This window comes from Haliotis asinina, chromosome 15 (genome assembly GCF_037392515.1).
Source record: "Haliotis asinina isolate JCU_RB_2024 chromosome 15, JCU_Hal_asi_v2, whole genome shotgun sequence".
Taxonomy (NCBI): domain Eukaryota; kingdom Metazoa; phylum Mollusca; class Gastropoda; order Lepetellida; family Haliotidae; genus Haliotis; species Haliotis asinina.
In genome coordinates this window covers 31,572,460-31,588,026 of record NC_090294.1, presented here as the reverse complement: position 1 = coordinate 31,588,026, position 15,567 = coordinate 31,572,460, and the positions used below count along the sequence as shown (strand labels likewise).

The following is a 15,567-nucleotide window of genomic DNA, read 5'->3' as shown; positions in this document are numbered from 1 at the left end:
AAGAAACCTTCATGCCTGACTGCAGATCTGTCAGACCTTGACACTGAAGAAATTGGCAGACATCAGAGTGGAGTATGGTTTCATCAGACCATGACACTGAAGGGTAGGGTGGACATCAGGGTGGAGTGTAGATCTGTCAGACCTTGTCACTGAAGGGTAGGGTGGACATCAGAGTGGAGAGTACATCTGTCAGGCCTTGGCACTGAAGGGTAGGGTGGACATCACAGTGGAGAGGCGTTCTCTCAGACCATGACACTGAAGGGAGGGGTGGACATACTGCAGAGTACATATCTGTCAGGTCTTCACACTGAAGGGACTGGGACATCAGGGTGAAGTGTAGATCTGTCAGACCTTGACAGTGAAGTTATTGGTGGACATCAGAGTAGAATGTAGATCTGTCAGTCCTTGACATTAAAGGGATTTGTGGACATCAGAATGGAGTGTAGATCTATCAGACTTTGACAGTGTAGGGACTTTTGGACATCAGAGAAGAACGTAGATCTGTCAGTCCTTCATATTGAAGACATGTCAAACCATAACACTGAAGGGATGGGTGGACATCATACTGGCGTGTAGATATGTCAGCCCCTGACACTGTAGGAATTGTTGGACATCAGAGAGGAGCAGATGTCAGTCATTCTGAGAGGTAGGTGGGGGATGATATCACTATACCAGACTCAACCTCATACAGATAGTTCACTTTGGGACTGAAACTATTTACAAGTCATTTCATCAGTGAATGACACAAATAGTGACAAAGATGATTAGTTTGTTCTTTATCACGCGCATGAATTCTTTTCAAAATATTGTATATGTACTGTTGAAGAAAGAAAATGTCCTATTTCTCTTTTGTCACATATGAGAGTCTTTAACTATCTTACTGAAATATCATCAGTGATTATACGTCAGTGAATACTTTGACCTTTGTTGTCAGTATTTCATTCCTCGCAGCATGTTGCTTCACTACAGTTATGGTGCCTTTACACTCCTTGATCATACAGCATGTAAGGTTGTGGTTGGTTTGTTTCCTCCACATATGGAGGAACACATTTCCCAGACAGATGTTGTGCATTATTGATGTCTCTGACTGTCAAGCTGTAATGAGCTTCAAGAAATACCAGCTCACCAAATGTCAACTGAGCATTTCCAGTGACATGAGTTGAATGTGGAAAAGATGACAACCAGAACATAGCATGTCAAGGACCCTGATGCAGGAAGTGGCCTGTCTGATTTCCTTCCCACTGTGTATTTTGAGTCACAATGACGATCAATTCCTTTTGTGAATATACAAAAAAATAACTGCAATCAGTAGTGTATTAAACCTCATTTAAGACTATTATATCTCTTCAAAATGTATCTAATATTTTAGTGTTCAAATGATTTGTGCTAACTCTAAGTAATACAGAACACTATCCGTGTAGTGTAGAGGGGTATGCACAGAAGTGTGACTGGCTGATAGAGTTACTGTTGTGAAAAGGTGGATACACAACACTGTGACTGTTGTGGAGAGGGGGTTACACAACACTGTGAGTGTCGTGGAGAGGGGGCTGCACAACACTGTGACTTCTGGAGAGGGGGTTGCACAACACTGACTGTTGTGGAGAGGGGGTTACACAACACTGTGCCTGTTGTGGAAGGGGTTGCACAACACTGTGTCTGTTGTGGAGATGGGGTTGCACAACACTGTGACTGTTGTGGAGATGGGGTTGCAAAACACTGTGCCTGTTGTGGAGATGGGGTTGCACAACACTGTGACTGTTGTGGAGAGGGGGTTACACAACACTGTGACTGTTGTGCAGAGAGGGTTACACAACACTGTGACTTGTGGAGAGGGGTTTGCACAACACTGTGACTGTTGTGGAGATATGAGATTTTTAATACTGAAATATTCTTACTGCTGCCCCACCCTGAGTCTAGGAATGTTCCTGTGGTCACAAGTGGTCACAGGCTGCCGAGACATCCAGAAATTACATATAAACATACTATGTATGTATAGGTACAACATCAATGCCATATATGCAATATATAGTTTTTAGTTTTATATATTAAATCCAAGCACACGGAACATGTGTGTTGATCCAAACCATGTATTCCATTATGCCCCTGCCTATGCCTGGACTGTGATTGTAGTAGATATAAAAGAGGCACACCATTCAGACTAATAAACAGTTGCTGTCAAAAGGAACATGAATGGACAGTTCTGAACATAGGCAGGAGTAAGGCTGCTCAGTATTACCAGTACACTGGTATATTGCAATATGCTTTTTAAAGGATACGGGTTACAATATTTTTTTTTAAAACTGATATATTAGGTAAAGAACATATAAGTTTTTGTGATAATCTTTAACGAAAATCAACTCATATTTTTATTTACAACAGATATTTTCCTTCATTATTCAATGACAAAACTGCATATTGTAACACTATAGTGAGTGAGTGAGTTTAGTTATATCCCGCACTCAGCAATATTCCAGCTATATGGTGGCAGTCTGTAAATAATCGAGTCTGGACCAGACAATCCAGTGACCAACAACATGAGTATCGATCTGCACAATTGGGAACCGATGACCTGTTTCAACCAAGTCAGCAAGCCTGACCACCCGATCCCATTAGTCACCTCTTATGACAAGCATAGTCGCCTCTTATGGCAAGCATGGGTTGCTGAAGGCCTATTCTGCCCCAGGACCTTCATGGGTCTGTAACACTATAAATTGTATAAGATGGAAAATAGTATCCATGACTATGCAACCGAATATTGAGACTGCTTAACACATGTTTAGGGACATGTAATCTAGAAAATAGGATTGACATATACAAATGCTGTTACTCACTGTCAAACACTTAAGGTCCCAGTATACTGCAATAAGTATTGCAATACAGGTACCTATATCTCAATATATTGCTATACAGTTCTGATGCGAATACACAACCCTAGGCAGCAGCGTAACAGTTGTGTAGATATTTTGTACATCTATCATTTCTACATCCAATGTGTTCAATGTGGTTTTGTTTTTGGTTAACGTATATTTAACTGGTTAAGAAAAAAAGCTAAATTATTTCATAACCTGATGAGAAAGTAATTTAATTATATTTTAGCCACAGAAGGAGGATACTTGAGAAATAGTATTCTATAATAATTTAGCAGTATATAGGTACTTTGAATCAGTGATTGGTTATCTTGTCCACAATTTCAAGGTCAAAGAATAGTGTGTCACTCTGGTGTCATGTCACTTTTGTTCCCATTTACCAGATGTCCTTGAAGGACATGAGATGACAGACTTTAGTTTAGCTCAGTGCCTTGTTTAGGGAACAGCTTTCGACTTGCTCCATGTATCTAATGAATATATTCAATATCTGCATTTATGAACCAACATATCATCGCTGTAATATCAGATTTATTCTTTGCGTATTGTACTTGCACATTTCATTTTCTTCACTTCCTAACCTTCAGAGCTGGAATACACAGAGGAGAAGGGCAACAATGTTGGCAGCACTGATTGTAAGAAGTGGTCGAGTAACAACAAGCTGGTTGCCAACCGTCCCAAATACATTAAGATCCACAGCATCAAGGGAAGACTTCTCTAAATACAGGGAGACATTTAAGATGTAAAATCCCTAATGGATACCGTCCATGTCAAGCTCACTTAGGAGTCATCAGTGAACGTGGTACATGTATCTACATGTATCTAACAATGATTGTTATCTTGAAATTGAGAATGTGAGCTCTACAGTCAGGGATGATCCCCTGCATGTACTGACCTACAAACTGACAGTAAATTATCTTTACAATTATATTCAACAACATTTCCTAAAAGCCATCTCGAACACATTACATCCCAGTGAATCAGATGAGCCTCAGACAATGACTCAGTTTGTGAACAATTGACAGTTTTACAAATACCAAGAGGCCTAATGACTCATAATGACAGCATGTTAAATTATACATACTCTATCTGTCATTCTGTTGAATATTTACCCGTCAAAAAGACTGTTGCTCTAGTCAAATCAATGAAAGGAACACCACCTTGAAGTCCTAGCATAAAAAGTACTACTGTGGAACAAATTTTCAGTAGTTTCCATGGAAATAAATAGTCAAGAGTTGAAACACATACTGACAAAGGTTCTATTAACATGCCAAATATGCAACATCACAAGTTGAAGGTCAGATACATGTACATAAAACAGGAAGTCCATGTTTGAGACAATTCATATCCACAGTTTTAAATACCTTTCACAGACCTACTTGCACATATACATAATAAAAAACGAACAAACTCAATTTTTGGTACTCTTTTTACCACTGCATATGAAAGACTTCTGGTTAGTCATAAACGGAACACCATTTTTTTTTTTTTTAAAATTGTGGTTAATTAATACCAAGCGCTTAAAGGCGTCTGCTTCTCTCTCACCCGCAAATGAAACCACAGACAGGTTACGTAACTCTGTCGTCAGAGCCCTGCAGTGACGTCACGATTTTCAGTTAGTTGAATAGAAAATGTGTAGGAAAACCATCATTTTGCTGATTTCTTGATGTCACCAAAGACATGCCAAATTGTTGTGTTGCCGTCAATTGCTCCTTGGGGTTGGGTGATGGTGTCACAATGCACAGATTTCCACCGGACCCCGCAGTTTGTGCTTAAATTGGTTGTTTGTGTGTGCAAAGCGAGTGTTGTGGAAGCATGTGGTATATACTAAATGGTTCACCCCCTACCACGCTTCCAGGATAGAAATTCAAGTTCAAGTTTCCTTGAGTTTATAGAATCAAGACTGCTCACTACACATTGGTGACCAAAAGGATTTTGCATGAATATAACGCTTTCTTCCTCGGAAGCGAGGTTGTGGTCGAAGTGACAATATTATCATAAGTAATATTATATCAACCCCTGCCTCTCTTCCAAGTGTGAAATTGTTATGTTATAAGCAATGTCATGCAAAATCCTAATGTCCATCAATAAAATTCATATTTTACTACCAGTGAAAAGTATTTCTGATTTTGTAAGTCGGTGAAAACAAACTTAAATAGCATTCATCCTCAGACAGGGCGCCACCATTTTTGAAAATCGTGAAGTCACGGACTAAAGTCCATTTGAAATAATGAGATTATGGTTTGTTTTCATTAAGTTAGAAAATGAAAACTACGTTTTACTAGTAGTTAAATATGTATTTGAATCATGACCAAAAGAGTTGACACAACCTGTAACATAACATAAGCGAGGTCAGGGTCAAAGTGAAAATACTGCGCATTAAATTTCTTCAGTGCTAAATTTACTTGGTTTGTAAACGTTCACTCACCAGTATGTAGACATTTGTCAATATATGTCTTTATATTTGTTCTCATAATCCTAATTACTTTATAATCATACTTGTATGTATTTTGAAACTTAATAAAAAGAAGTGACCTGCGAATGTATAACAGGAATGTAATATCTAGACATTTTATAGTTTACCTATATAAATCATAACTCGCACGCATGCCCAAGAGAATGTCGTCTGTATCACTACACTTCACGATGAAAACAATGGTTCTGTTGAAAGCTACGACAACTTAATAAAAACAAAATGCAAATGTTAAAATTAAAACAAATTAAAGTTATAGGAGCAAATGTCCGGCTATTACTTTCTTCAAGGAATGTATCCATCAATATCCATAAAAACAAGTGATACATAACTGAATTAATTCATCTGCAGATTTCCCAAGTGATGTGTCTTTTAACAGTCTAACATATGAAAACGTGATGTATCGTTTCAGGTTTTTCACATTGCTGTATAGTCTCATTGGTCACCAAAGATAGCACACCTGGCAACTAATTGCATAATGTGCGTCATTCTTTTAAAAAAGTAATTTAGTTATGGGCAATCAATCAATGTATTGGTGGTTAATCCTTTGAAAGAAGGGTGTTGTTTTTACATAGACACAGACACGACAGAGTGTTTTCAGTATAAATTAGTAAAAGTACACTACCTTTTGACAAATCCCCATTTAAATCCACATAAAAGTAATTAATCAATCAGCGTGTCATCGGTTAATCCTTTGATCGATCCAGACACAAGAAATGCCAAATGGGTACCTTTGTCAGGTAATCTAAGTGGCGTTACCACTAATTATACCTGTTATAAATTCATTCACTGAGCATCAAGTGAATGATGACAAATAACGTGTAGATTTATACCACCTAAGATGAATTACAACCTAGCGACACCAAGTGATTTTGACAGAATCGTCTATTAAAACAAGGCGTTGTAACTCGTAAACTAGATAAAGCAGGAGACATAACTAAATGATAGTAGATTGTGAGAACATATAGCTTTCATTTTTCACAACAGTTGTTTTCAGTTTTCAGGTTTGTACAAACCTGTGAACGAAATAGTTTACCCCCTGAAATGTAGATGAATTCTGCATAGACCCTCATATCTATACCTACTATTACGTCACGGAGATGCGCCACTCTGATTGGTTGAATTGTGCACTGTTGTCAAAAAGGTTGATTTAAGTTAATTAAAGGAAGAAATGAGCAGTTTTAATGACTGGGTTTCATTTATAACAATGTCAATGAATGATTTATGCATTTGCACCCCGTGGAGTATATGTGATCTTTAATAAACCGGTTTCTAAGGACTTTTTAAGTAGTTCAGGACATGAATAAACTTCCTTGCTGCATGTATCCTGTTACATATTATCCAGTTCGAAGCTTATGGTAATTAATGATGTAGTCAGGATTGAATAACTCAGGAATTTACTTATGTTAATATGGGTAATGTTATATAGTGTGTGATGAGTGACAGGCCCAGCAGCATACCAGGTATACTTAACCATGACCCAGCACACTGCCCCAGGCCATCCCACCAGCATTGAGCGCATTCTACTGGACTGTCTCACACACTACACACTACACACCAACACACTCGTCACTTTGATCTTGCAGAGAACTACTGCTGCTACCAGTTGGTTGTTTGAGTTATGTTATGACTGCAATAGCCCAGATCATGATTAGATCGGTTTCTTTCTCTGCGACCTCATGCTGCAGTAGATATTTCCTCCCACTTTCACAGTGAACATAACAGGAAACTCAGCGAATGACATTTCCTATTGGCTATGTGAAAGATCGTGAAATTCCTAACACAACAGAATCTTGTCATTGAAACAATCTTCCTGTGAGTCCCCCACCCACAGTAATGTCATGTCAACCTACATCACACAAAACTTGGATGGTTACACAAAGCATTTCTAACATATGCATGTAAATAGAGTGAGTGAGAAGTTGCAGCTCTTGTGTGGAATAATTCAGCAGTAACTTTGGTAATATAGCTGCCTCTAGGCATGGTCACAAATAGTGTGTTCAGCTGGGCTCAGCTGGGCTCAGCTGTACGTGTTTCACATGCACTGTGTTGTACAAACTGCCTGACCCTTTGATCTTGTACACATCTGTCTCTCTGTACCATACACAGAAAAGACTGCATGTGATATCTGATTCTTCCACTTATCTCACAGCATGGAAAACAAGTGAACATGGAGTAATAAATGAAATCCCAAATATGACATATGTTGCATTTGACCACTTTCTAAAATGGCATTGTGTAATCATGGTGTAATATATGTTATATTTGGGATTACACTTTCCTAGTAAAGTACAAATACTAGTACTTTGGGGGTTAGAGTCCTTTCCATGATTCAAACCCACACCCTCATTGTGAGGCAGCCAATCGCCAGCACACCAAGTCAGTTCGCTGCTCACTCCCTCGCACAGCTGACATTATGAGTTTTTATTGTGCGGGCAGGGTGACAGGTCATCTACCACTTTGGATCAGCCTGAGTGCACTGTGAAAACTGACAATAACGAAAGGTTTAGCTATATACTGCTCACTGGACATGTTCACATAAAGAGTGAAGTGTGCGAGGGTGACACTTGTGCCTGGGACAAAGGGACATGTCTCCAGCAAGCTCACTCTGTATGTACATTCCCCACATACTTCACTCATGTACAGAAAAATAAATACTTGTCATGGAAACAGACACCTTCATAACTCAACACTGTCATCAACACTTTCACAAGACACTTGAATGTATGTAAATATGTATAAATGTTTTCAGTAATGATATAAGGAACTCAGTAATTTGAGGCAATCTTCAACAACCACATGTGACAAGAGGTGAGAGGACATATACAGTTGTACTGAGGCCTAAAACATTAGCTGACAACATGTTATATGCAGCTACACTCATAACACAACCCACATGTCTATCACCAAAAGTAATCTTGATAATTTGTTTTAACGGACAGAACTTCTATGAAAACAATTATACTTGTAAATTTAATGAAAGTACATATAATTATCAATATATTCTTGCCATACCTAGCAATGATATATAATCAATCACACATGTATATATGAATATATGCCGGCATATTTTGACACAAGAACTACTACATCGTACTACATCGTTTTATATTAATGTATACAGTATATAGTACTATAATCAGAATCATCTGGAAGGTGACATATCTAAATCTGTAGCTTGATTGACTGAATCTGTCACCATCCATGGTATATGTGTTTTTCATGACGTCTCACAGACTACTCATATTTTGAATTTTATCACAATACTGATTTTATTTGAATAGAGACAATGAGAGAATTAATCGCACACAAACCCCACCCCGCTCTGAGCTACGACGTCCACGGTTGCTGCATGGCGACCACGCCCACTAAACACATTGTTAAGTTAAAAATAACTTTTATCAAATACCTCATTCCAGACTGGGTCAAGTTCTGATTTTACCACCTGTGTCTTTTTCCGAGTACCTGCAAAACATGGGAAAATATAAAGTTACTTTGTGAGAACAGTCAACCATCTCTCGCATACATTGAAAAAGCCTGTGTGTGTTTACAGCACTGCATGGGAAACCGGTGACCTCCGCTTGGAAACTTTTCACTGAGAAGTAAATTACACTTACCCTGGAAATCTACGGTGGCATAAGGGTCACACTTTCCGAATGATTCTGGATTCGGCACATTGTTGGCACTAATAACTGCGACCTGAAGCGCCATGCTGTTTTCTTTTTTTCACTTGACGTATTATCTAAGTAAATCCATCGCTCATCTCAACTTTCTCAGTGCTGAAGTCTCGGCTAAATCCGACGCCCTCTCGCGACACAGGATACAGGCATGAGGGAGATAACTCACACTACCTGTGTTGGGATCATCAACAGTCCATCGCTAATTACCAAAACGGAAAATCGAAAGCGCAACTTATATCAACTGTAGGCGCGTAAGAGATTCCTGCGCACGCTCTTTATACCATGTAAACGTGCGGGTCGATGTTTACTTCCTTTGCTGGCGGAGCAACCCAGCTGGATATTGATTTTTAGTACAGCTAACACTAAATAGCTGTGCCTCGCTCCTCTCACTACAAGCCCGTGTACAGACTGTACCCCGGACGCCACGGGTACTGCTTTATCTACATCCATGAGTGAACATTGTACGTGTATGCAGATAGAATAAAGTTTCTCCACCCCTCCACATGTTTAGGCATCTTAATATAATTCGCAAAACTGAAAAATATAAGACAATCTTATCTATGGGATTTTTCACCCGAAAACCCGAAACTTCGGTCAGGAACAAGAACGATTAATGTAAAGTGTTTGAACTCTTAACGCTAACACGTTACGCCTGTGATAATCATCGCGACATGCTGGGTCGATACGAGCGAGGCTGTACAATACCATGACAGTATATCGCATACAATTATATAGATGTCTGAGAGATGTTACAATCATTATCACACACTATATATGTGCACATTAGATTGGACATACATACAATCACACATATTGATGTCACGCGTTTATGTGCATGACAGCATTGGCTGAAATGGTCAGACAAGGGCTGGGGGTTGTTAATGAATTCCTGATAGACGGGAAATATCATCTCCTGTCTCTCCCGTACATTGCCTCGCACTCATTAAGCGTGCTTATAAATATGTTTGGTAAGTGTAAAGCAGTGGGTATTGCCCCAATAACATCCTGCAGTTGTGCATATATGGTTCTGTGTTTCGTCGTCTGTGACGTCATAAAAAAATTAATGTGGCGCCATTGAAGAGGACCGTCACACTAATCGTGTTGTACTGTACAAATGTACATGAATCAAATGGATAAAAAATAAATTATTACACACGCACAAGGGAGTGTTATGAATTTAAAGAAGCTTGTGTGAAATTTTGTTTTAGCCGAGTAAGAACAGCATTTGGTATAAGTCGTATGACAGACTTGTTCGTGTAAAAATCTCTGTATTTTATGTGTCTCTCAATCTACCCGTAGATTTGGGTTAGGATCGAGGTCCAAGGGATCCAACGGTCAAAGTCGCATTCTTGGAAGATACATCTTACCATATCCCAAGTACGTAGACCGATACTCACGTTGCTCATCATTGGATTGTCTTGTCCAGATTCATCAGTTATTTACTGACCGACCTCATATAACTGGAATATAGCTCAGTGAGGCGCTAAAAAAGAAACAAACACAAAAGTCTGCATACGGAAAGGCTCTGTCTAAGACTGGGTGTGGTTGTAATACTTAAACATTATGCTTTGCCTATCCCATCGTGTCCCCTTGATACGGGATGAGAGTCTTGACTGAAGTGAGGAAAGCACAAGCATGGAAATCATTCTGACCAATTACCATCAAGAAGAGCCTATGATTCGAACACACGACCAAGCTTTTTGGTTTGCCCGGAGAACGCATCTGTGCATAAACACTGGTGTATTGCAGATAGTAAGGATAACAAACGGTGCGGAACAAGAAGAATAAGTGAGTATAAACCGACCGACCCCCCTCCCTGCCCCAACAAATTTGTTAACCTGTCAGATCACACGTGACCTCGACTGAACTTGTAGCCGCTGTTCCATAATTGCAACCAGGGATAATCTATGTATGTGACGAATTTGAAACAAATGTTGATATGCCACAATTTACAATGTGCAGAAGCAGCTCATTTTGTAGGAAGAAGAGTCAGAACTGTACACATGAACGTCCTTGTTTCATGCTCTAAACGTCGCGGGCGGGCAAGGCACAAACAAGTAGCCTCTAATCAAGCCTTTCAGAATGATGTAGACTGGGATCGAACCACCGACGTTGCGGGCAGACGCATTGTCTATGGAGCGATCTATCGGATACAGAGATGGTCATTGAACAAGCTTGAAAACAATGATGAAATCATGCTGCTTCACTCCATTAGTGACTGCAGAATGTATGCAACTCGTCCTCTGTTAAATGAGTATTTCTCTGTCCTAATAGATTGGCCATGTGTCTTCTAATGTCAGCTCGAGTGGCACATATTGAATCAAAACTAAATGCAGATGTATATTTTAGGTATAATATACGCCTGATTTCTTTGGCAGGCGTGCAATAGTTCCCCGAGTCTCACTAGCCTGAAACTGATACTTGTGGCAAATGTATATTGAACCACCTATTGTCAGTGGGAAACTGTATAATGAAAGGCAGACAGCTGCAATGATTTGAATATTGCAATGTATGTATCATGTGGTGGAATATGAATATACCTAGAATGTATTAATTTACCAGCAGCCGAATGGATGCACAAAAAACCAAACAATGGACGCTGGGCTTTTTTTGCAATGTTTTTGCATCAACCACAAACGGACAGCGCTATTCTACGCCATGTTTGCTTTGTCCGAACATTGGAAACTTGGGTAGGCTAAAACGCTGCAGCGTTCTACAACGCTTTCTTTGTAGTAATAAGTATGAAAGAGACGCAAATGGGCAATAATAAATCTGTATGTTTCCCTGTCCTTTCAAACAGTGAATATTTTAGTGTGATCATACTCAACGGCAGACTTAACTCAAAATTAGCACAGCAGGGTGTTTTCATAATACAGAATCTTCATATAAACGAGACTGGTTGAGTATGGCAGGGTGACATCTACACAGAGAGGGGCTTGCTTACATAATAGTCAGGGTGAGTATTAAGGGAGTGGTAGTGTGTGGTCATGTGTACAGAGCGCAGGGGCTGGTTGTAGGGTGACGACTCAATTCACCCCAAACATGTTCAATCTAGGGTCTCCTTTCACGAAGTAACCTTTACTAAGGTTATCCTTGACGCCCATTCTTCGACAATGCACTAAGGTTAGTTAGATAAGTTAGATAAACTCGAGACTGAATTGGAATCACATGATGTCATTTGCATTACGGAATCATGGATACATCATGGTATAGACAGCATTGATGTAAACAGCCCAAATAGGTTTCCATAAGACAAACAGAGAAGAGGTGGAGGTGTTGCAGTTTATATCAAAAACTAATTGTCTGTCGAATGTATGAATGAGTTAGACTTGCCTGTGCTTGAAGAAATATGGGTAGAAATAAGATGTAAGAAACGAATACAATACTTTCTCCTCGAGATGTACATCAAGTAGCAGATCGGATAACCATACTATAGTTAATTATAATTAATCTATGTAACAAACACGTGCCTAACTAAACAGTTACTATCCGTTGTCATTATCTGAACCCGAATGCAGTTTATGATTTTCTTTGAAGCACGTTATTTTAGAGATAATGACAGTTTCTCATCTCCAATCCAGATACAAACGAGATTCTATTGGAGTTAACCAAGAGTTGACGTAATTAAATGATTTCACTGCCGTGCAGTGGATAAAGGAAAAGAAATCAGAGCAGTATTTTGTGGTGCAAACTATCCGACAGAGTTCGGCACAAGGGTAACATTTATAAATTAGAAATATATAATATATAGAGTAATCTATTTAACTGGTTTGAGAGTTGAGAGTTATCTTGAAAATAGAGCACAACGTATCGTAATTAATGGATTCAGATCTCTCAGTAAAACTGTTTATGCTGGAGTACCCCAGGGTTCTTCTTATATATATATATATATATATATATATATATATATATATATATATATATATATATATATATATATATATATATATATATAGTGTGTGTGTGTGTGTGTGTGTGTGTGTGTGTGTGTGTGTGTGTGTGTGTGTGTGTGTGTGTGTGATATTACACGATGCCTTTTAGAAAGTGGTCAAATGCAACATATGTCATATCTGGGACAAGCATAGTTGCCATGGGAGTCAACGCAAAAAGTACTACAATTTGTACTTTACTAAGAAAGTGAAATCTCAAATATGTCATATATATATGACACAGTTGAATGTACAAATAGTAATATACGCCTTTTTGCGGATGATACTCTTGTATATGCGATCCTTGATGTTTCTGACGCAAAAGCTACTGCGACGAACGATGATTTACAGCGAATTTCGGAATGGGCAGACAAATGGCAGGTATCTTTCAATCCAACGAGGCAGAACCAATGCGTTTTAGTCGTAAATTGCATCAACTCCAATGCCGAATCTAACCATGAATAGTAATGTCATTAATTCCGTCCAAAGTCATCAACATTTGGGGCTTCGGCATGGCTGTTCATGGAATGAACACATTAACTACTGTATTCAAAAAGTTCCACCAGTGGTGAATTGTCTGAGAAGTCTCAAATATTGTCTAAACTGGAACACATTAGAAACTATGTACAACCAGTTCATATTACAAGTGTTTGATTATTGCAGTCATATATGGGATAATTGTACCAAACGGCGAGCAGATATACTTGAAATGTTCAATCCTAATCCTTATGGTGAGTGAGTGAGTCCAGTTTTACGCCTCATTCAGCAATATTCCATATGGCGGCAGTCTGTAAATAATCAAGCCTGGACCAGACAATCCAGTGATCAACAACATGAGCATCGATCTGCGCAATTGGGGACCAATGACATGATTGTGTCAACCAAGTCATCAAGCCTGACCACCCGATCCCAGTTAGTCGCCTCTAACGACAAGAATAGTCGCCTTTTATGGCAAGCATGGGTTGCTGAAGCCCTATTCTACCCCGTGACCTTCACGGGTCTGATCCTTATGAGAACCATGTGTGGTGCTGTTCTTGGTACATCATAACACATACAATGAAACAAATTGTCACCCGTTGAAATACGTTCATAAAATGACTATGTATTAAATCTGTATTAAATCTGTATTAAATCGTTATGATCTGCAATGATTCAAATCTTCAGACAGTAAACTGTAAATCTGTAAATTATGCGAGATCCTTAAATTGTGGAATTCATTACCAGCCGAACATAGAGGACCACCGAGCCCATCGAGATTCAAAAATGTAATTTCAAGCGATTCTAATATGAAAAATATCGAATTGAGACTTAAACTTCGGTAGCAGATTCTGTCAGGTAATGCATTCTGGTCTCCGACTTGAATGTAGTGACCTTAATGCGCACAAATATGAAAGAGTTATATCTCCCAAATCATCTTACTCTCGTATCCACAACTATGAAGACTCTGCTCATTATTTCTTTTCATATACTATTTACTATTCATACTTCAAATTATGTATTTTCGTACTAATGAGTTCGACCTAAAATCAGTTTAAAACTGCTCAGTAGCAAACGTTTAATTTAAGAGCACTCGTTTAAAAAATTAACAGGCACAGATTTGATCCAAAATACTTTTTTTTGTAAGATGTATATTGTTTAACAATGATTAGCGTTTTTTCTCGTTTTAGCAAAATTTTATATCATCAACATTGTACATTCATCAAGACATGTTTACTCTTAAAAGCTTCCTTCCATTGTATCCCGGATCGGTATTCTGAAAGCTTATTCTTGTATAATGAATCCGGTTCCTTTCATTAGAAATAGACAAGAATGGGAGTTTATTCTTAAGGTGCTTCATGAAAGGAGCTCCTGGTCGTTTCACCCGTGTTGTTTCACCCCATTTAGATGTTGTTTCACCCAAGCAAAACATATCATTATTATCAACTATATTTTTTCCTATATTTTATTCATCTATGTATAGTGTCGAAACAGCATATTCAGATTGTTTGAATAATTATATCAGTTAATATTGGCTGTGTTGGATCGGGTGACGTCCTTCAGTGACGATAACCAATAGCTGCCTTGGACAGACATAAACATATGGACAGTTCCTTATTTCTGTACTGTGTCCAGAGGTGGAGACGCTCCCACTGAATGTCTGTCTATTGTCTCTTCATAGAGACCATTCTGAACCAGACGTACTTGGGTTTTCACCTGGTTAGGCTCACTTCAAGAGAAGCACAAAACCACAGATGTGGTATAAGCTTAAGTCTAATGTGCCATCTCAGCTGCCACCTCCGGCTACGTTGATGCGGTAACTCGTTTACATCATAATGCACAGCTTAAATACATGTATGGAACATACGGTAGTCCCTATATGTTACAGGGAATATGTTTAATCATGGAATATGCATTAGCCCTAAACAAGTCTGGTAATATGTGTAATGATTCACTCAAGGAATATACAGTCATAATACCTAACATTTTCAGGAAACATATTTCGGTTTCAGACGTGATTTTCGAGACATGTTCCCTGAAACTGTTTGAAAGTTTAGATGTGATCGTTTTTGTGTGTGAAATCTCTGATGTAAAAATATAACCAGCTTCTAGCTTGTTAAACGAGAGAGAGAGCATCTTCATGC

At 38.7% G+C, this 15,567-nt stretch overlaps 1 protein-coding gene across 2 annotated transcripts in view; it reads right to left on the bottom strand.

Annotated features, from left to right (window-relative positions):
* The window catches only part of LOC137266081 (myoferlin-like), a 108,693-nt gene extending 99,273 nt beyond the window's left edge, over positions 1–9,420 (bottom strand). For both annotated transcript variants that reach the window (XM_067801581.1, XM_067801582.1), the window contains exons 1-2: positions 8,955–9,420; positions 8,747–8,802 (exon numbers count right to left, since the gene is read on the bottom strand). In XM_067801581.1, coding sequence (XP_067657682.1) covers positions 8,747–8,802; positions 8,955–9,048 — 150 coding nt within the window. In that variant the 5' untranslated portion in view covers positions 9,049–9,420. The remainder of the gene's footprint in view (positions 1–8,746; positions 8,803–8,954) is intronic.
* Positions 9,421–15,567: the final 6,147 nt, after the last annotated feature.